This window comes from Sorex fumeus, unplaced genomic scaffold (genome assembly GCF_029834395.1).
Source record: "Sorex fumeus unplaced genomic scaffold, SorFum_2.1 ptg000037l, whole genome shotgun sequence".
Taxonomy (NCBI): Eukaryota; Metazoa; Chordata; class Mammalia; order Eulipotyphla; family Soricidae; genus Sorex; species Sorex fumeus.
This window is the reverse complement of record NW_026606094.1, coordinates 63,803,956-63,827,623: the sequence shown is the minus strand read 5'-3', so window position 1 is coordinate 63,827,623 and position 23,668 is coordinate 63,803,956. Positions and strand designations below refer to the sequence as shown.

At 40.2% G+C, this 23,668-nt stretch overlaps 1 protein-coding gene across 1 annotated transcript in view; it reads right to left on the bottom strand.

Annotated features, from left to right (window-relative positions):
- Positions 1 to 23,668, bottom strand: part of DNAH11 (dynein axonemal heavy chain 11) — a 331,353-nt gene that overhangs the window by 74,206 nt on the left and 233,479 nt on the right. Inside the window, exons 54-60 of the mRNA XM_056118695.1 lie at positions 20,097 to 20,243; positions 15,178 to 15,291; positions 12,137 to 12,280; positions 11,322 to 11,504; positions 9,754 to 9,855; positions 8,918 to 9,052; positions 2,347 to 2,517 (exon numbers count right to left, since the gene is read on the bottom strand). Of these exons, the coding sequence (XP_055974670.1) occupies positions 2,347 to 2,517; positions 8,918 to 9,052; positions 9,754 to 9,855; positions 11,322 to 11,504; positions 12,137 to 12,280; positions 15,178 to 15,291; positions 20,097 to 20,243 (996 nt within the window). The remainder of the gene's footprint in view (positions 1 to 2,346; positions 2,518 to 8,917; positions 9,053 to 9,753; positions 9,856 to 11,321; positions 11,505 to 12,136; positions 12,281 to 15,177; positions 15,292 to 20,096; positions 20,244 to 23,668) is intronic.

The following is a 23,668-nucleotide window of genomic DNA, read 5'->3' as shown; positions in this document are numbered from 1 at the left end:
GTTACTCCTAGCTTTGCACTCAGCAATTACTCCTGGCGGTGCTTGGGGGACCATATGGGAAGCCGGGGATCAAACCCAGGTTAGCGGTGTACAAGGCAAACACCCTACCCGTTGTACTATTACTCCAGTCCCGGAATGTCATGTTCTTATCAGATCTCTAGCTGGTTAATTTCACAGACATTATAAAATAAGTTGTTGCTTAAACCAAATTCATCATTCCTCCTAAACCAATTTTCATCTCAGACAATGGCATTTTCATACACTTAATTTCAATAGCAAAATGACAATGTCTTTGAACATTGGTGGGAATGAGATAAAAATTAACTAGTTGAGAGCAGTTGGTGATCATAGATGGCAGAACACTCTAGAACTGTCCATCCAGAAGTAAAAGGACGTGGCAGGAACAGACAATCCAAGAGGTTGGGCAAAGATAAAACCTTACAGCACAGGAGAGGAGCTCTATCTGAGCAGACAGTGGCAGGGATGAGTGTGGCTGTGAGACTTTCATACACTATCACATAATATAGATCTGGAATATCCTTCTGCATTCTTGAATGCTTACTATTTTCATCCAGCTTTCTTTCTTTATCTGCAGAATCACTCTGTTGTAATTACTGTTCTATTAGGATATATTTAATATCATTAGGGATGAGTGTCCTCTTACTCATTCATTCCAAAATTAGTGTGGTATTCTTAAAAACACATCATCCCAACAAACTTTAGAGATACTGGGTCAAGTAAAATATGACTCCCTTGGGAATTCTGATTTGTGATATTTATTCCCTAACTTGAAAGAGAATGGATTCATTTAGAATAGGACATCTTTACTTCATGGTATATCTCAAGAATTGTTGACTCTTCTGCTTTATATTGCTGATCTCCCAAGTTTACCTTAACACGTAAACGTGCCATTACCAAATGAGGATGCTTGCTGTTTCATTTACTAACCATTATCCATTCCCTCAGAAAAAGAAGCCAATTGATAAGACAGAGATATTTACGTACAGACAAGTGGAGAAAACACCCTATATATAAAGAGCTACTTCTTGGGAAGGCAGGATAAGGGAACACTGCTGGAAGAAAATTGAGGACATCATCTAACATCAATAAGCAATTTGAGCTCTGCATGTGTTCCCCTAGCCAGTTTTCTCATTTTGTTGCAACTGAATTCAAATGTACTAGAACTTGAGAATCTCAGAAAGTGGAAATCTGTTCCACAAACACAAAGATTTCTTCTGGTTTATGTGGCACATGCCACCCAATATTTTCAGAAGGTAAATTCAAAAAAGGATACAAGAGATGAATGAGAGAATAAGTACATGGTGTTAGGGTCATTTCTAAGTTTGAAATGTAGTCTTGGTCTTAACAGAAAAGGAGGCAGTGTCGTGATGACTGAGAATACTGAGAGGGCCACAATAAAACACAGGAGCACAGCTAAAGCAAATATATGAGAAGTAGATGCTGTCATAAAATTATCATGTCACTTCAGTCATGCATTAGAATGGTTAAGCCATTTAAAGTAAATTTGTTTTGGTGGAGAGATGGGTGATGGAACACTGTATGACTGAAACCTAATAATAAGCAGCTTTGTAAGGGACTATCTCATAGTGATTCAATAAAAAAAATTAATAAAACAAAGTTTGTTTTAAGAAACAAAATTCATTCTCATGGAACCCCCATGTTTGTAAATAGAAAAATACAAAATAATTCATGAGAACTTCTCAGGAACACATACACTAAATAATGTGCCTGCAATTAAAAATATCTTAAAACTGAGAAGGCACAATTTCTCTGCAAAAGTGTAAAGTATTTAAAGAACAACACAACACTCCCATCCACATTAGTTCAAAAAGTTATATACACACTGATACATAAGTGCTAACTAAAATAACTAGGATTTGGAGACAACTTCAATGTCCAGTGACATATGCAAGGATAACAAAATTGTTGTATGTACACAAAATGGAATATTATGCAGCTGAAGAAAAGATGAACCCTCACAATTTGCTGCAACTTGGATGGAACTGGAAGTCATTACCTCCAGAAGGCCCCAGCACCAGAGGGCCCTGCAGGCATTACATCCTTGGGCCTGAGTGTCTCTAAGAGTAGAACCAGAGCCCCTGAGTGCTGCTTAGACACACCCTCATCCCCCAAATAAAATTGCAATATGAAGCTACTGAGAGTATCTCGTCCACACGGCAAGACTGGCAAGCTACCCATGACGTATTCGATATGCCAAACACAGTAGCAATTGTCACAATGGAGACGTTACTCGGCCTGCTCAAGCAAATTGATGAACAACGGGAGGACAGTGACGGTGACGATGCTACGAAACAATGAGATTACCTTCTGTTGAAGAAAGGGAACCCAACTGCAGTCTACCAGCTCTTGGCGATACTGTTTTGTAAAGGAGCCGACATAAGACACAAAGGCAGCCATAAGGAGAACATCTCCACAGAGTGTCTTCTCTTGAGCTTCAAAGGATTTAATTGACTGACCCCAGCGAATCTTCTCTGACTGAAAAATAAAATTGCTCCAGTGTAATTGTTGTAATTGCCGGGTGACCATCAATTCAACACACAGATTACTTAAATGACCTTATGGCACTTTCCATCCATGTCCCTTCTGCACACCAGAAGTGGTTGGCATGACAACTATAATCTTCCATATGTTAGAAAACCCTCCTGAAGGAGCTCTCATATTCTCACAGGAGATTATGACTACAAAACAGAATTAGATTCTGAACAGCTTGTTGGATGCCCTAACACTTAGAGTGTGAGTGGGGTTTTTCTAGAAAGTCGCACAGTTGCTCTTCTGACTCTGGGAGTGGAAGACCAAGAGCTTTGGCTAAGAGACGTGATGTTGTGACTTAATTTCAGCCACACTGCTCTCCACTCTTTCCACTTTTCAGCAGCATTATGATGCTGTACTAGGAAAACTTCAGACAAACAAACCAAAATATAACAAAACCACAAAAGTGGCTATGGACTGATTAGAGAAAAAAGGAAAATGACCAAAATCATTCATATTAATTAAAACATAAAACTGGCCAAAGAGATAGTAGAGAGGGTAGGGTGCTTGCCTGGAATGCAGCTGACTCTGGTTCTATTCAAGGTACAGCATATGGTCCCCCAAGTATTGCCAGGAATGGCCCCTGAGCACAGAGTCAGGAGCAGACCCTATGCACAGTTGGTATGACTCCCAAGCCAAAAAACAAGTAATTAAATAAAACACAAAGCTAAACTAGTAACCTCTCCTGGATTCTATTTATTAAAGGGCAATGGCAGTTATGAAACTAATTTTTCTCTAATATCATCATTATGAAACTAATTTTTTCTCTAATATAATCATTTGGTCAGTGGAAGATCTTAAAACCTATATAAAAGATGGAAATCAGGAGGATTTCAGAAGTCTTTAAGACAGCATACTCAAAGAATGCTTCTGAAGTCGTTTTACCCACTTGACTGGCCATTTAAAATCTGATTTCCAGGTTAAATATATGGAGCCCTTATACTGGATTTGATTAAACTACAATACATATATGTACGTTGAAAGGAGTGTAGGATAGCATACTGATTCATTTGCTTTCTAGACATGCTAAAATTTATATAATATTTCAAAATCATGCAAATTAATGGGACTGGAGTTTTAAAAACTAGCAATTTGATAATAAAATCAAAGCCCCCCCCCCCCCCCCCACGCATTAACTGGTAGGGCAGGAATTTAGCTTTTATAAAAGGAGCCAGAGGACAGAAAATAAAAATGATATATGTCAGAATAGTCTGGAATCTCAGTTCCCTGCAAGTCATCATATACCCACAACACTGAGAAAATGAAATTAGCAGATGAAATGGTTATCAAAGTGATTTTCATACAGTTTCCTTTCTTTGCTTGATAAAGATCACTACAAGTTAGTTATATAATTAAACACTAAAGAATGTCAATTCTTTAGTCTTCTTTGCAGAATTCATTCCTTGGCCTCCTCAGCTACAGACAATATATCCATTAATTTTGAAGAGGAATCTCTCACCTGCCCTCCCGCCATCCTTGTTGTCTTTGGTTGGTAAATAATATACAATAAAGTGCACCCACCTCATTCTCCAAAATAGCTTTGAAATTTGAAGATTTACTAAACATAGACTTATTGGCCATTGAAAGCGTCAATAATTTCACTATCACCCACGCAACATAAATCATTACTGACACTGTCTAACAAGGGTTTAGGAGTTGGAACATGTCCTGTAATAAATTTCTAGACAGTTAAAAATCACTATAATTTTATTCTAATGCATTATAGATTGCCTGTAATGTCATCCTGGCTGGGGTGACCCATTTCTAATTTTGAACAGCTGTTCAGCTCAGGAGTTAGTTAATGATTAAATATAAATTGCCTGATTTATTAGTCTGAATGGCTGAGCTTCCAGGTCAATGCTATATAGACAAAATCATCAGTCTTGATGCTTTTCAGAAGTTAACTGTCTCGTATTCTAGTCAGAAATAATTTGTCCTTAAAGGAAAAGGTCTGACATTCTTAATTAATCCTTTAAGAATGTATGTATGCATATACATATGTATCCATCCATACACACATATATTTTTAGTTAACATTTTCCATCCTTTACCTGCTTTGCTGTCTAAATCAACGTGACCTAAATGAAGTCTTGGGAAGATAGTGCACCGTATTACAGACGCAGGCTGGAGCGTGTTTTTCCCGTGAGGAGACTTTCAGATATTTTATAAGTACCTCTGGGAAACAGTCTCATTGGATTCCACTTTTTCTTTTCCTCAAGTCTGTCACCAATGGTGACTCCTTCAAACGGCCTAACTACTACTCAAACTGAGAGATGTTGTAAACTTCACTGACAGTGGTGGGATTTCTCAACTGTCCTGAGAAGTATGAGCATCCAAAAGGCTCCAGAATTTTTTGCTTCACAGGAGGCTCCCAAATAACACACTTATTCATACAACAAATATCTATTGAGACCCAAGACATGCTACAATGGGTTCTGTGATCAAGCATGAATTTCCTGTTCTTGAAGACTTAATATTCTATTTAGAAATAAAAGCCCAAACACCACATATGTATTCATTACATATATATATAAGTGAAAGCTATGTGGTGATAAAATATGAAAAACAACAAAGCAGAGTTAAGTGGAAAGTAGTGAGCAGGGGTGGGGGTGTGTATGTGTGTGCATACATGTGTGCTTGTGTGTTTGGATGAGGTGCAGGAGGGATGCATGCTTACTTCAGAAGACAGATAACTAGGTGATAAGGAGAACTGTTAGCAGAGAGCTGAAAGAAGTAAGGGAGTCCCCGATGGGGTTATTGGGGAATGGGAAAGTCATGTGGCAAAGACCACAGGGTGAAGAATGTAGGATGGAGAAGGGCAAGAAGGCCAGTAAAGACAGATCAAGAGATAAGGTGGCAGAAGTGAGAATAGAGGCGGTCATGAGCTGGTCATCTATGGTTTAGTGGGCCTGGTGGGGCCTTTGGCAATGACCTTGAACTGGACAATTAGTTCTTGGGGAATTCTGAGAGCACTGGCATGAATGAACTTCATATTTTGAAACATCCTTTAGCCACAGTGAAAGGAGTGGGCTTTAAGAGGATAATGGTGGAAGCTGGAGAGGTTGTCCAGGGTAGAGATGCAAGTGGTGAAGTAAAGGTGGTGGGAATGCCATGATTCAAAATGGATTTTCAATGGAGAGCCACAGAGTATACAGACTAAATACAGGGGCAATCTTGTATATGAATAGACTGGATAGGAGTAAGGAGAAAGAAAGCAGATTGAGGATGACTCCAGAGTCTGTATATGACAACTGGAAGAGATCTGCACTCAGTGAGATGAGCTAGAAGGAATTTTGCAAAATTAACGACACGTTGATGCATCATGAATTGTGAGTTTCAGAGGGATGATGGGTTTACACTGGCAATAAGTTTAAATCAGAGTTTTAAAGTCTGTTGTAACAATAAGAAACTAGGGTATGGCTCAGCCCAGTACTCTCCTAACTTACAGTTCCCCCTTCCTGGTGATTACAAATCTGATTGAGTGATAATGTATCCATTCTCATGATGAGATAGTCTGAGACTGGCTTAGTCAACTCTGATCATTCTTCTTCCCACTCTTTGGGCCCTCTATGGTGCTCAGTGTCATAACCCTATTCTCCCTGAAAGATCTGTGGCAATTCACCATCAGGGTTTCCAGGAAAACAGCAATTTCCATAGGAAGGGAAAAAATACAGCAGACTGACATTACACTTCATGCTTTACTTATAATGTATAGCAGCCATTTGTGATGGTGTGATAAATACTAAGAATCAAGGACCACATGCTAAGTATGAAGAAGCAGAGAGGCACAGAATTTGTCTATCTGATCACTAATAACAGAAGTTAACATGGATAATGATCCACCCCTGGAACTTTTATAATATGTGAAAAGTAAACTCCCTTTTAAGTCATGAAATTATTTCCTTCAACTAAATGCATTTTTATAGTGAATTTTAAGCATAAGCTTTTAGCTTGCATTTAAATATAATTACCTTGGGGCTTGAGAGATAGTAAGAGGTTAAGATGTTTGCCTTATAAGCAGTTGACCCCAGCTTAATCCCTGGCACCTAGCACTGCCAGAAGTGATCTCTGAGCACAGAGCCAGGGGTAAGCCCTGAGCACAATCTGGTATGGCCCCAAACAAAAATTAAATAAAAAATTAAAATAACTGCCTTATTGAGATCTGATTTACATACTATGGAATTCACCCTTTAAGAGTACAAAACGGGGCTGGAGCAATAGTACAACAGGTAGAACATTTGCCTTGCATGCAACTGACCTGGGTTCAAACCCTGGCATCCCATATGGTACCCCGAGCACTGCCAGGAGTAATTCCTGAATGCAGAGCCAGGAATTCCTCAGTAACCCCTGTGTATTGCCAGGAGTGACACAAAAAAACAAAAAACACAAAACGTTAATGTATTCACAGATTTGTAAAAGCATGCCCACTAAGTTTAGAACTTAATTCTGTACACACAAGAGAATCTCTGTAACCATAAACAATGTAAAAAGTGCTCATCACCTGTTGAGCTCCTGACCTGGATATAAATAAAGTTAAACTTTATTTCTATAGATATGCCGATTTTAGACATTTTAAATGCATGTAATCATGTACTATGGAGTCCTTTGTACCAGTCCTCCTTCATTCAGTATATGCGTCAGATCTATTCATGTTGTAGTACATATCAATGCTTCAATTCTTTGTACAGTTGAATAATATTCCATATATTAATGCATTGCACAGTGAACAAATAAAACTGGACACTTGCAGATTGTCAAAGGCTATATCTTTTTCTACCACTCATGTTCAAACAGAAAGAGGTGAACAAGAATTATTAAATATTAACTCCAGCATGCCAGTCACCAAGAAAATCTATCTCAAAAAACAGTAAAACAAGGAAGTTTAGATTGAAGGAATATTCTGTGGGTAGAATTTAATTGCAAATACCTGGTAAAAGTATCAGGCCAGGGACGATAGCTCAAGCAGAAAAGCACATGCCTTGTCTTCACAAAACCTTAAGTTAAATCCCAGCACCACATAAACTCCCATCTGGAGGCCCATAACCATTGCTGGGTCTGAGCACCAAACTGCCAGGCCAATACTACTGGGCTAAGCAAGGCTGGGAATGACCCTAGGACCTAAAAGCTCTGTTGAGAGTGGCCCCTATTTTTAAAAAAAAATGAGACCAGAGTTTAATGTCACAGCATATCCAGCAGTTGTCCTGAGTTCATAACATATGCTCAGCCAACTATATATTCAGCTCTAGAGAGAGTTGAGTGGGTAGGGTGCTTGCCTTGCATGCACCTGCCAGACTGGAAAAGTACAATTCCCTGAGCACCACTAGGATCCTTGAGTGTGTGGCTCAAGGATGTGGCCACTGGATGTGGCTCCCAAGCAAAATGAACTCCTACAAAATTTATGGCTATGGGGTGAAAAAACAAAAGACAAGAAACATAGACTCATTCGCTTTTTTCTTTTGTTGTTAGAACAAAGTAGGAATGATAATGAAATATTTCCCTTTGCTTTTTTTGGGGGGGGTATTGTCTAATTTTATTTTATTTATTTGTTTTTATTAGTGAAACACAGCGCCTTAGACCGCTCGGCCATCCTGACAAGCCAACATGGCCGACCCGAGTTCGATTCCTCCGCCCCTCTCGGAGAGCCTGGCAAGCTACCGAGAGTATCTCGCCCTCACGGCAGAGCCTGGCAAGCTCCCCGTGACGTATTCGATATGCCAATCACAGTAACAACAAAGTCTCCAATGGAGACGTTACTGGGCCCGCTCGAGCAAATCGAAGATCAATGGGAGGGCCTTTACTTACTTTACTTACTTACTATTAGTGAAACACCATGAGGTAGAGTTGTAGACTTATAAGCTTTCGTACTTGGGTTTCAATTATACAATGATCGAGTACCCATCCCTCCACCAGTGCCCATTCTCTACCACCAATGATCTAAGTAGCCCTCCCACTCCCCCCCCCACCCCACCCCGCCTCTGTGGCAGAACATTCCCTTTTGCTCTCTCTTTCCTTTAGGGTGTTGTAGTTTGCTATAGATGAATTGAATAGTCATCGTATTTAATCTATAGTCTACTTTCGGCACACATTTCACATCCCGAGCGAGTCCTCAAACATCCTTTACTTGGTATTTCCTTCTCTATCAGAGCTGCCTTTCCCTCCAGCATGTGCTGCCGGTTTCCAAGCCCTGGAGCAGACCTCCTGGTACTTATCTCAACTATTCTTGGGTGTTTGACTCCCATTCTGTTACTTATTCCCCTTTGCTTTGATTCTGTGTTTATTTAGCTGCACTGACAACATCTGATGACAGCATAAGGAGAAAACAACCTGGTGTAAAAGGCCAACTTGCCTCCAGTTCCTTCACAAGCCTGTTGGCCAACTCAATGGTGGTGTGGCTCTGGTTCACCTCTTCTTGACACCGCACTTTCTCAGCAGTTGCTTTTTCAAAAGAAGCCGTGAGTTTGCTGAGATTTCGATCCAGATCCTGCAGAAGAGTTCAGGTGAACTTGTGAGCTATATATATTTTTAATTAAAACAAAAATACTACAATAATCTTAAAACAGCAATTCCCTCAAGGGAAATGAAACAAATGTTTTCAGAGATGGAGTGATAGTACCATGGGTAAGGTGTTAGCTTTGCAGTGGTTGACTAGGGTTCAAACCCCAGCACTCCATATGGTCTCCCAAGTACCACCAGGAGTGATCCCTGAGTACAGAGGCAGAAGTGAACCCTGAGCACTGCCAACTATGGTCCCTTAACAAACAAAAAAATAATTAAATTAAATGCTTATCTCACAGCTGAGAAAGTAGAGGCTCATGAAGGCACAGTAACCAGTGCAGAGTGATACTGTAAAGAGAAGTGCCAAGATAACGAGCTAAGCAGTCTGGTTCCAGAATCACTATATGCTAGTGTCTGACTTTTACTACTGAGCCATGAAAGTTGTTTAAGGGAAGAAAGAAATACTGAACATTTCCACCTTTGCAGTATAAGAGTCTACCACAGCAGAGAAGGAACATCTGAATGAGCATATGAATTAAGACACTCAGGAACAACTGAGCTCCTTTCTGTTTAGCAGTGCTCAGATGTAAAGGCAGAATCCTAAGGTTGAGCTTCAAAGAGGGTGGGAGTGAGTAACTCTTTACCCAAACTCTCTGAGCCTCCTTTAGTTTTATAGATTGCACTCACCTCAAGTTTTTTCCTGATCACCTCTAGTTTTTCAGTGGCTGTGGCCAAGTCTAAGTTTGCTTGGGCTAACGCCTGCCGTTTGGGCTCCACGTCACAGTACACCTGAAAATCCAGACAGGGTTGAACTCAACAGGTAAGGATGATGCTATGAGGACACATAACCAATCAGCCCTATCTTTGCTTTCCAGCAATTAAATTATGATTTAAACGTCTAATTCATCTAGCAGTTTGTTCTTTGTTTCTTAGAAAAAGGGATAGCATCCAATGGCAGGGCAAACATCCACAGTCTTGCAAGTTCTTTGTAGTAGTCCATTATTTACTCATCTATTCTATCTTGAATAAATGGAATTATAAGTACTCGCATTAAATGTTATATAGGTCAAACACATATTCTAAAATTAGTTCTTCATTAAATTTGAAATCCTCTTATTTCTAGAGATTACAGTGTGCAGGAATTGTAGCTAAAGTTACGATCAAGTTGGCCTTTAAGGTACAAAATAAGTATGAAAAAATTTTCTGCACCCAGAAAGGAAAAAGAGACTCCCCTCACATAATGTTGATCACATTTTCACTTCCTTCTCTAACTTCCTGGTGACTTTAAGTATGTGCTGTTCAAAAGGCCAATTTGAGAATTCAGTAGGTGCGGGGGGGCGGGGGGGGGGCAGGTTGGGGGGAGGGGTAATTTGTCTCTGATTGGAACAAGAGATGTAAAAAAATAAAACTGTTATTCAGATCCAAGGGCTATGTTAACGGTTGCTTTTTTATACCCAGTTCTCTGAAAAGTACTTAAACATAGTATTGGTACAGTAAGTATTTGAGAATCAGATGAGTAAATAAAAGGATGGCCTATATCTGAACTGACTGAAAGTACAAACTTCAGATATGACCATAAAATCAACAAAACAGCTGGGCCTTGAGGGGCTCGGTGGTGCTGAGTGTGCCCTCAGCCCCCTGAGCTCTCTCTGGTCCTCAGCTGCAAGTTTTGCTTTGGAAGCAAAAACTATTTCACAGAGTATTTTCAAGTCAACATGACATTAATATACATGTGTATACAATTTGGGGGTTTGGGGGATCACATCTAGCAGTTTGAAGGGCTTACTCCTGTCTCTGAGCTCAGAGGTCACTCTTAGCAGTGTTTGTGAGACCTTACAGAATGTTGGGAATTAAACCCAATTTGACTGTGTGCAAGGCAGGTAACCTGCCCACTGTACTATTTTCTGGACCTGAAATTAATGTTCTAATGTAAAAAATATAATTCATCGACACCACAAATTTATATCTAATCATATTAATTGCTGCTATTTCTTCTAAACTAGCTAATCTCCCTCCCCTCAAAAAAACAAAAAAAAAAGATTGTTTCCCACATTTCAAATATCTTCCTCTATAAATTTGTTTAATCTCGTGGACTTTCATGACTCACTCTTAGAATTTCTATCATATTCATAAAATTAAATGTCAAATTATTATTATTATTACTATTATAATTATCATTTTTGCTGGCCTAGAAAGCAGTGGTTTATGGTCCTTTTGTGAGCGATGCTCATGAACCATCAGGTCACAACCGGTACCTCATAGAATTTAATGATGTTGATGACCCAGGCACAGAGACCAGCGGCTGCAAAAGACTTGGTCCGTATCAGGTTTGGATTGAACTCCGGATCTTTCAAATACTGTTCATTCACCACTTTCAGACAGTTTTCTGGAATGTGCTCTTTGTCATAGTTAATTAAAGCTTGCAAAAAATCATCAACCTATGGAGCAAAAAGACATATTGCAATGAACCCATTTTGGCTGCAGAGAAAATTCCAAGATCAAAAGTTAAAATCAGCTTTTAGGACTCACATAACAAAGGCAAAATTGGCAAGCTACACTTATCCTACTGTTTGACTTTTTCAGGCTTTAGAGTGTGAAGTTAGAATTAGCAATGGACACTTTTAAAACCTCTTCTATCCCAGGGTCGAATATTCAGTCCCTCGCAGGAGGCATTCCCATTTGGAAGAAAAGAAAGGCAGGAAGGAGAGAGAAAACTACATACCATAAAGCCCCCTTGCTTCACCTTCCTGTACATTAGTAACATTTTTCCAGCATAAGAAATCCATGTAATTTTCTCCCTCCCACACTTAACTGCTTTCATAATTTTGCAAATAATTAGCAATCTTCTAACTGCTGCTGCTGGTGACTTCGATAGGCTATAACCCCAATCTAATCTCCAACTTGGCAAATAAAAAATTTTAAGTGTAGAGAACAAAGAGCAAATGACACTCCCTGGGAAATGTGAAGATTTCTTTTGCACGGAAGATGTTTGGGTTGCTAAGTGTCACCCCAGTATTGGGAACAGTACTGAAATGGTTTGTGTACGTGTCTTGCCAGCATGTCTAGATACCTTTCCCATGAAGACTTTAGCTGCTTTCCAGCTTCGGTCTTTGGGCACTCTGCCGCGGGGTGCGAGGAGGACCATCACAGCCGCAGTGACGTTGGTGACTGCGTTGGGTGGGTTGGGGAAGGCTTTCAGCTCGGAGAGATTGACCTGAAGGAAAGCAGATGAATACCCAAGATCAGGGGCCAAGCAGCTCATCGGTGTCCTTGGCTCTCAAGCCCTGTTGTTCCTGTCCATTTTTGTTCACCCAGAAGTTCCACATTGTGATCTACAGAAGCCAGTTCTGGTTGGCACTCCCCAGATCTTCGTGCAACATCACTGTCTGGCTCGTCCCTGGGAAAAACTGCCAATTTCCTAAAATGTCCTGCAGAGCCTGGCTAGCAGAGCCCAGGGGATTCCAAAATATAAGCGTTCAAGTAGTTACGGGATTGATTGCTCCCACCTACATGGTAATCTTCATTTTGGTGCAGTCTTCCCAGATACACAGGTCCTTGTTGAGTGTCTTGTCATTTTGCTCTTCTGCTTTATGTGTACAAAAAACAGCTCCCATATTCTATTACCATGGCTCTCAACTAGGAATATGCCCAGGAGGTTTTGGTTCAACTCCTAACCTGATATAGCCATAACCTTGATTTATCCACCACATATATGGTACTAATGGTATAAATTTCAAATATCAGGACAAGTAGGAGGCAAGGGTTAGCAACTAAAAGAAGTACATGTAGTTTTTTGACACATGGTTTAAACACTTACAGGACTTCCTGCCTTACTTTATAACTACCTAATACATATTGTATGTATGAATCTATCACATGTTGAACCTGATTCTGCACTACTATAAAACTGCCAGCTAGTTTAGGAAGTGAATGCAAAGAATGGGAAAGGTATGAAAGGAAGAACCAAAGCAAAGACTTTATACTAATGATACTGAGAGTTGGTTAGCACCAAGATTCTTTCCTTATTAATAAACACACACAGTTTTGTATTTGTGACATTAGTTCGCTTTGTTTTAGTAAATGATACTATATTCAGAGAAAAAGTTGCGGATACAGAGAAGGACAAATAAGAATATTTATGTGCCACTGCTGGGAAAGGAAAAATGTAAAACTCTACTATTTAGAGATATGAAGTTTTTGTTGTCTTAAGTTTTCCCAACGTTTTACTATTATTTATTTATTTTTTTACAGTTTCCATCCTCTTAGACAAGAAAGGTAGTCTTAAAAGGCCAGGGAGATCATTCAAAGGACTGGCACACAATTTTTGTGTGCCTAGCAAGACAAAAAAGGATAGTTTTGCATTTTTTTCAGAATCTGCTTTATTCACCTAATATAGCAATAGAAACATTTTCTCATGTTATAATAGACTATAAACCTATATCCAATACTTGAACCAATAAAGTAATGACTCTTTAGTCACAAACAAAAGTTTTTAGGAAAGTGGAATATATACTTGAGGGGTGGGGACTGGGTTTAGGAAAAACGTAGTGGTGCTCAGGGCTAACTTCTGACAGTGCTCAGGGGTCCAAACAGAGAATCGGGGATTGGATTGGGATGAGGCACATGTAAGGCAAGTGCCTTAACCTCTGTACTATCTCTTGGGCTCTGTGGATTGAATATATTTTTGGAGAGCAGTAAAAGTCTAGATTCTTTATCTTTCGGATTTTAATCACCTTAGGAAGGTGACTTTTTGGAGTTCTACCCAGAGGAACATCAGTACAAGACTAGCCATAGGCTTGTGAAATAACATCAAGGAGAAGTTGATTTTTCTACCAGTGCCTTTCGGTATTAAAATACCATCACCATTTCTCTTATAAAAATGAGAATGTTTAATGAGGTTTTACTAAGGATATGAATTTAATGGAACAGAGAAATTGTACCAAGATTAGGGCATTTGCCTTGCTTGGGGTCAACCGCTTGATCCCTGGTACCACATATAGTCCTTGACCACTGGCAGAGCACAGAGCCAGGAGTAAGCCCTGAACACCACTGACTCTTTCCCTATGTCCCGCCCCCAAGGAGCCCCCCACAGAAAAACACAATCCTAAAGGTGTAAATGCAGAAAAATTATAGGTGACAAACTTAGGTGACAGCTGCCAGGCCTTCTTGTCTTTCTTTGAAGAGTTCTCATCAGTGCAACCTTTTATACTCCAGAATAAATGATGGTCTTAAAATTAACACATTATTTCAAAAAATGGATCATAATAAAACAACTGGATTCAATAGCTAAACATAGAATTGCCTTTCATTGCACTTTATTATTATTAGTTTAGATAAGTGGTATGGTGTGTGTGGGGGGGGTATATGGGGTGGGGGTAGAGTTTAACAACCAGCTGTTAGCTGTGCTCAGGGATTACTCCTGACTCTGTGTTCAAGGATCAGTCCTGTCAGGATCAGGGAATCATATTGGGTGCTGAGGATTGAACCCAGGTGGCTGCTTGCAAGGTAAATATTTTGTCTGCTGTACTATCTCTCCAGCCCCTCATTGTACTTTGGGTCTACTCAAATTGGATCCTAGGACATGCTGGAAAGGAGACTGACTTTTGAGGAGGGGTAAACAATCTCCTGGATGGGAGATCAGACTTTGAGGATGATCTCAGAGGTTTGTCTCAACCTTAATACTTGGGGGTTAGGAACATATGTGGCAGAACGCTAAGGTTTGCTGCTTGAAAGTGGGATTAGTTGCATGCAAGGCAAGTGCCTTAACTTCCAACTTCAACTTTAATATCTATAACATTTCTTTGTTGGTTTTTTTGCTTTTTATTTTGTTTTGTTTTCTGGGTCATATTCTGGCAATACTCAGGCTCTGCACTCAGAAACTACTCCTGGGTGTGCCTGGACGACCATATGGGATTGCTGGGAATTGAACCTGGGTCAGCTGCATGCAAGGCAAGCAGCCTACTATTATACTATTGCCCCAGCCCTCTATAACATTTTCTTTTTAAGAAACTTTGCTTGCATGGCCTTTACTCTCAGCTCACTTATCCAAACTCTAGTAACCTTTAAATATTATATTTTGTGAAAACCCAAGAAACAAATGATCGTCTTTACCCTGTTGAGCGTATTGAGGGCAGCGGTGGCAGCCACCAGCGCAGGCTCTGCCTTGAGTAAATCAGCCTCACACTCCCTCTGTTTCTGGGACACTTCAGTCTGAATGGCAGTCACCTAATCAGAGAGAACAAGCAAACAAATCCACAGATTACTGTAGATCTCACCACTGAAAAATGCAAGTTGACTGTGGATCCAAAGTTCAACAGTTGGTTAATATTTTGAGCAGCAGAGGAAGTTTATGGAAAGATTAATTTCCCTGAAGGCACAGTGAATATGTAAGCTTTGTACATGCACAAAATACACAGTGACAAATCCCAACAAAATGGATTAAAGTATCAAGCAACTCCAAGAAAGACTTTGCCTAACGAACCTAAGACCTGGTCTATAGAACTGAGTTCATCACAGTAGAGGGAAGGAGGTGGAAGTGCGGGTGAGTTTGGGGATAATGAGACAATGGTGGTGGGAAGTGAACACTGGTGGAGGGTGTGGAATATCATATGCAGGAAACCCTGTCATTGACAGTATCGTAAATCTCAGTGCTTAAAATTTAAAAAGAGTATTTAAAAACATATCAAGGTGTAGTTAAAAAAACGATTCTTCTATTCGTTTTTGAGTCCTGGATAAGTGAAAATCCAGGCTCACCAAGATCATGAATTATTCTTATTAGAATTCTCTATCAGGGGCTGGAATGATAGCACAGCGGGTAGGGCGTTTGCCTTGCACGCAGCTGACGCAGGTTTGATTCCCAGCATCCCATATGGTCCCCTGAGCACTGCCAGGAGTGATTCCTGAGTGCAAAGCCAGGAATAACCCCTGTGCAATGCCGGTGTGATCCCACCCAAAAAAAGCAAAAAGAATTTCCTATCAAATTTTTGCTGATATTTGCCAAAAATCCATGTTACAGCTCTTCTAAGAAAAGATGTGCATCTTTTTGTTCATCTGGCTTGAAACTACTATGCTATTCTCTGTGTTCTTGCCCACAGACTCCTCACTGCTTTGAGAGCCCACGGCTGCCAGGTTAGCGCTAAACAATGACATTTGTGGTTCACCCTCTGCTTGACAGCCCTGTGGCCCTTTTGACACACATAAGTGGGTACTCAGTATTCTGACAAGAATGTATCCAGTTGGATATAATAAAGCCATGTTGGTAAGCTCAAATCATACTAAGATGCTTGGGAGCTTTTAGCCCTTTTCTGTTACGGTAGCTATAAAAGTTTAATGACCAGGGAAAGAGAACGTTGAAACCTCAGCAGAAATCTGAGTTTCAAAGCTGTGGCATGGGTCCTGCCAGGATGGTGATTGTGGACTAGAAAATGGGAACAAAAGTGCAATTCTTCAGATGTGTTTGGAATGAACAGGTTTAACTATACCATAAAATTAAACACTGCTCACAACAAATTATATTGTCTACTACAGCTTTATTAGCACTAATTACCCTTCTCCTGATTAACCATTATTTTGCTGTGTACTGCACCTTCTTGAACATAATCTGTTCAGGGTAGATATGTAATCTCCTGCCAATACACCCAGCTACCATTGATATAAAAAAGAAAACTGCGTGATAATTGAGAATTACTTAAAAACCATCACCATAGAAACTGCTGGGAATGGACCATGAAAACTTTAAGAACAGTAAATTTTTTTTGTGTGTTAGAGAAACTGTTATTGAAAATGGAAGAGTGTGCAAGAGAACTTTGTACCTTTGGTTTAATCCAATCTTTCCCTACAACAATACAAAGAAATAGTAAACTGTTCTTTGTCACCATTGATAACAGCATACTTTGAAGTTGGACTCTGGATCATGAAATTTTAACTGGGAGCATTCCCACAGAGTATTTCTTTTTCTTTGATATAGGAATCACTCCTGGTGGGGCTGGAGGACCAAAGCAAGCACCTTTCCCACTGTACTATCTTTCCAGCCCCAGAGAAAATTTCTTTCTAAGCACTATTTCTGAGCTACTACTCTTTTTCTGACTGCTTTATGGTTAAAGGAGAATTATTATTCCTTCTAATTTTTAGAAACAAAGCAATCTTGAACAAATCTTTATAAAACAGAAGAATCTTAAATATATCCACAGATGCAAATACAAATTATCAGATTATTTTCATTTCAGCTAGTGCAATGCTAGTTGAGTATGAAAATGCTATAAAAATGGGTGGCTTGGCCAACGCCATACGCAACTTCTTCTGCTCCAGTGTTCCTGCACAGTGGTGAACAAGGTTCAATTCTATGGTTGAAAATATATACAGACTTTAAAAAAGAGAAATTTTGAAGGGTGCCCTGAGAAATTATTTTAGCTGCACAATTTAGAAGGTAATTTCCACACACAAGAGCTGCACTGCACACAGAAGAGAAAGCCCTGTAAAAAGGAATAGAGCAGATCTTAAAGAATTGAGCTGATCAAGCAAAGATGGAAAAACTAGTTTCACAGATCTGATGGTGTTGGTGTCATATAAATCACTACTGACGATGTTGGAGGTTCAGTTAGGCCTGAACTGTTTCAAGAATTTGAAGCAACTACTTCAACATACTTCTTTATTGGCTTGGCCAGATGCATGGTAGAGCAGTTTTTAATCCCCAATATTTAATTAATTAATTAATTAATTAATTAATGTTTAGCTTTTTGAGTCACACCTGGTGCTTTTCAGGTGTTACTCCTGGCTCTGCATTCAAGAATTACTCCTGATGGTGCTTAGGGGACCATATAGGATGCTGGGGATCAAACCTGGGTCAGACACGTGCAAGGCAAACACCCTACTCACTGTATTATTACTCTGGCCCTGTCAATATTTGGTTATTTAAATGTGCCAGAGTAAGCTATGTAAACTTATGAAACATATCTTTATTTCTCGTTAATTAAGAGTTAAGATCCCAATTTTAGAGGATCATAAAGGATATCTCTATGTTCCCTCTAACACCTGCAGAGAATGTAATATATTGTTTTTGGTTTTGGCTTTGGTTTTTGGTTTTGAGGTTATGCCTAGTGGTGCTGAGGGTATACTCCTGGCTCTGTGCTCGGGGATCACTTCTGGTGGTGATTGGAAGCTCTGGGAAGCCTGTGTGCTCGACAAGCATCTTCCCTGCTGAACTTTCTCTGTGGCCCTACAGCACACTGCCAGATCTGATAAGTGTGAGCCTGTAACACATACTCGGCCAGTGATTATTGCCTTGACTCCATATGGTTTAATTTACAAATAGATCTTCCACTTATGACAGCATTTTGAAACAGTCCCTTCTACCATCATATATACTTGATTTTCAGCTCCGACCACTAACTCTACCCTGCCCATAACATGCTACTTGCCTCATGTCTTTTCTTTTATAATGTAATGCCCACAGGGTACCTTATATGTCACTTAGGTCCCAGGTGACAATGGCAGGCCAAAACAGGATCTTAGTTGCTATTTACAATTCAATGTTGCTTCACGCATAGAATAAAAATATTTGTAGGTTCTATTTTTATATCTTGGCATGAGATAGATATTTTTTTAAAAAAGCATATCTTTTTCACATTTGAAAAACTCAGGGGAGTTCTGATCTGCTAAAGCCTTTCATCTCCCCTTGGGAGCATAATTTTGCCCGAGGAATTTAGATACCAAAAAAATACCCTTTGAGGACCGTTTTTGTTTTAAGATATTTGAAGGGTATGGATAGAGATGATTTATGATATAATTACTAAAACATCACTCATTTGTGTAATGCCTAAAAAATATCCCTTGGGTGGAATTAGCTATGATAATTATGCTACATGTGAAACCAATGTGCTTAACAGAACCATGCACGTTTTAAGGGTGTTTTTGCCTTAGCTAATGCTAATGGAAATGTGGTATTCCAGAACTAGCAATAAAATGCCCCTGGACATGCCAAATGTATTTTATCTTCAACTTCAAAAATGTGTAGTTTTGATTTTCAACATACTTTCCAAGTGTTTAGATGTATAAACTGAAAGCTAATCTGTTCAATACACATTAGAATAATAAAAAGGCAAAAAGAAAAACTCAGTCTATGGTAAAAAAGACAACACCGTTGGAAAAGCTTAAATATTTTCTGGTACCATAAAGTGCAGGACAATAACATAATGGCTACTGATTCAAAGGCTTGAGAGTGTTAGTAATTTATAATATCTTATTACCAAAGCCCCAATTATAACCTTTTGACTAAAATAAAGGAGTTCATCTCACACATACATATTCACAGAAATTTTAAGCAAATATTTGTTAATCATTCAGCTACTGAGATATTTCTTTTGAAAACTAAGCTATACACATACAAAATGTATTCCTTTCATTTGGAGCTAAAGTTTTGCTAAAAGAAGAAGACAAAGGAGGTTGTATTTATTTCAGAATTGCCGGAAACTGGAGTACAAAGAAAGCTGAATCTCTATAATCTTAAAAGTAATTGTTTCCAACAGTAAAATATAATACAGAATGCTAGGGCCTCAGCAGAATTTTAAAAAGAACAAATTTAGCTTAGGATTTAATCATAAACTTAAGTTGTATTATTAAAATGCGAAATCTGAAAACCATCTTGCAAAGTGATGGAATGGGCTTTGTTAACAATTGAGTTGTTCAATTTGCCTAGAAACTAAAAACCTTTAGAAACCTCTGAGGTGACTTCCTGACCTTTACTGTATTACAAATAGGCCTGATGTTCAAGATCCACATCCATTATACGCTTGAATGAGCTCAGTATTTATTGTTCTTTCATATCATTAAAAGAGCTAAAAGGTTGGGAAAATGCATAATGTAAAGAAAGGTCAAGTGGTAATCATGGTGTGAAATGCTGTTACATGTGTAACTATAATAATTCTTTAGATTTGATGCTCCCTGGAGAGGAAGTTGTTCAAAATTGTTCACCTACAAAGGTTTATTTAGTGCTAAATATAGCCCAGCACTCTAAATGGTGGAATTAGCCTGACCTTTCTCTCCTCGGCATCTGCGATGGCCTTTTCCCGGCTCACTTTGTCCGTCTGGAGCCCAATCTTTGTGATCAGACCTTCAGCATCCTGATTCCTTAGATGTAACTCAGCTTCTTGAGAGGCAAGTCTGGCCTTCAGATCTCCCACCTGAAGGGAAAATCATTTTGAAGTAACTTATGTGGGTAACAACAAATATCAGATAGCATTCATTTTATTCCTTTCTTTTGTTTTGGGTGTTCTTTATTTATTTATTTTTTTTGGCCACATCCAGTGATACTCAGGGATCACTCCTGGTGGTGTCTGGGGGACCATATGTACTTCTGGGGATTAGGTCAGCTCTGTGCAAGATGAGTGCCTTTCCCACTGTACTATCACTCTAGCCCCCTTTTTTATTCAATGAGTACACGGGCCCTAACAGTTTGTATCTAGTTCTACCGCTACTTGATTTCCATCCCACATGCAAAGGGCAGCATCTTTTGAATTCTCACTTAGGAGTGAAATGACTATTTCTGATAGTTTGGTGGAAAAACGCTTTGCCGAGTCACTGCTCTTCTCCTCTCCCTCTGTGCAGTCAGGAAAGCACAAGGACAGGACCCAGCGGAGCCCACCCACCTATGCCTCCTGCTTTTCTGCCGGAAGCAGCTCCTGTGCATGGCAGCCGTGGCCTCAGGAGGGCCATATTGGTGATAACCTGATCTGCATCCACCAGCAGAAAATCACCTGAGGTTTTAGGCAAGTTAAGGACACCAAGGGTTGGGGCTAGTGAGATAGTCCAGGGGTCAAGGGTCTTGCCTTCCTTGCATGTGGTCAATCTCTGTCCCCTGAGCACTGCCAGGAGAGATTCCCCGAGCACAGAGCTAGGAGTTGGCCCCAGCACTCTCTGGTCTCCAAACAAAACAAGATACCAAGTAGTAAGAGAGATAGTGCAGGATGGAATGCATCTGCCTCCTGGCAACTCTGAACCTGGCACCACGTACGGTCCTGGGAGCACCTCCAGGGGGCACTGCTGAGCACCTGAGCAGTGCTGGGTGTGACTCAATTCTACATTCCACTTCAACTGCATAAAGATACCAAAATTCCTGAGCTATTAATCAGTCGACTTAATCAACTGCTTATTATGACTAAAATGCTCACAGAGAGAACTGAGCTCTTCCCGCCAAACATGAAATGGTTGTTGTGGTTTTCTGATAAACCTCCGTAACAGTCAGCTAATACCCACAACAAGGGGCAAACCACTTGTGCCTTGTGCAAATCAATGTTGTGTGATCACAAGTTCCCAGACTGGCCCAACTGTTTCACACAGAGTCCCAGAATACTAGTGCTCAAATGTCCCAGCATGCACAGCCCTGCTTGGCCCTCACTAGCAAACCTCACCCAGTTTTTGTGGAACACAGCCTTTTCAAGGTACCCACACACTCATCTCCAAAACAGAACAAATCTGCCTTTTAAATTATTATTATTATTATTTTACTTATTATTATTATTTTAATTGAATCACCATGAGATATACAGTTGAAGCTCTTCATGATCAGGTTTCAGCCATACAATATTCCAACACCCTTCCCTCCACCAGTGCACATTTTCCACCACCGGTGTCCCCAGTTTCCCTTCCATCATTCCCCAACCCCAGCCTGCCTCTATGGCAGGTACTTTTCTTCTTTCTTTCCCTCTCTCCTTTTGTCTGCCTGCCATTAAAGCTGAGTTGTTTTAAGTTTCAGAAGGCAGCACAAGATTCGGCATTTGACAACTATGTCAATAAAAGCCAAATTGAAACACTGGCAAGAAAATTCCAGTGAGATTCTTGGAAATACATGAAAGTGGCTTTTACACATAATGCCAATGAACTCTTCATGCCATCTATTTTCTGGAAGTATAATTGATTGGGGGTGGGAGGTGGAGGCAGAGAGATAGTACAGTGAGTAGGGCACTTGCCTTGCAGATGGCCAACCAAGGTTTGATCCTGGCACCACACATGGTTCCCTAAACTCTCCAGGAATGACCCTAAGTGCAGAGCAGGGCTATGCCCTGAGCATCACTTGGTGTGGCCCCAAAACAAACAAAAAATAATTTTAAAAAATAAAAGTGCAAAGAACAAAGCATAACCCCTTGGTTTGACACAACCCCTTCTGGGTTTCACCTGTGGGCCAAAAGCTTCTTTGATATCCAAGTGACTCTCTAACCCCTGTCTCAACTCAGCTACTTCATAATCTCCTGAATGGCATAGTCACTAACCTCTGAAGTGCGTTTATTTTATTTTTTTGGTATGGGGACTCTCAAGCAGTGCTCAGACTTCGAGGGATCACCACTGGGGAGCCATGCCCAGGTATATGGGGCTGAAAGTTCAATGGCTGGTCAGTGATACATCACACACTTGCAGCTCTATCATCTGGGAAGAAAACTCAAGTCTGACAGGCCCTATTTTTGCCCTCACCCATGTGAACAGCTCAGTTTGAACGTGAACATGATCATTTCCTGGGGCAAAGTTGACAGGCTCCATCTGGGACATCATGCAAAGGAATATAAATATTCTGTGATACAGATGCCCTTCACTCATCTTTGCACTCAACAGGACATGAAGAATTCACTCTTGACAGAAAGGAGCGTCTTGATTTACGTGAGATGGAATCAAAAAGGGAGAGTGATGAAAAGGGGAATTAAGAGCAAGATAAATTGCAACGGAAATTAAGAGTGAAGAAAGACATTGTTTGAGAGGGAAAAGAAAGAGGGTCAAATGTGGACAGATTATTTGAAGATCTCTTATTTACCCTTCCCTGGGCTGGAGTCATAGCACAGTGGGTAGGGCTTGCATGTGGCTGACCCGGGTTCGATTCCTCTGTCCTTCTCGGAGAGCCTGGCAAGCAACTGGGAGTATCTTGCCTGCACGGCAGAGCCTGACAAGCTCCCTGTGGTGTATTCAATATGCCAAAACAATAACAACAAATCTCACAATGGAGTTGTTACTGGTGCCTGCTCGAGCAAATATTCCATAGCTCCCTAGGATTCTAACAATAGGACAGTGCTACAGTGCTACAGTGCTACTCTTCTCTACATCACTCAATCCTGGAAAGTGTCCAGCTGTGACCATGAAGGTTTGGTTTCACAGCCAGTGCAGGGTCAGAGAGAGGAAAGACATGTGAGGGGTTAAGAGAAAGAGCAGAGGGGAGACATGTGAGGGGTTAAGAGAAAGAGGGGTTAAGAGAATTCACATCACATTGTCAGTCTGGAAGATAGTGGATGCATGTCTTCAGAGCAGCTGTGTTTTCTGCACAGTCACAAAAAGGGTTGTTATGGAGAAAGAAAATAGGGAAGCTCATTTCTAGGAAGGGTAGACCATAGGCTGGTGGATGCCAGGATGTCCAATAAACTTACTCAGGGGTTGGTTCTCTGAGGCCCACTTCTGGTGTGACTGTAAACTAAGAGTTCTTTGATTTGTTTATTTAGGTTTTTGGGCCATACCTGGCAATGCTCAGGGCTTACTCCTAGTTCATGGATCACTCGTGGTGGTGTCCAGGGGACCAAATGGGGTGCAAGGAATTAAACCCAGGTCAGCTGTGTGCAAGGCAAGTGCCCTA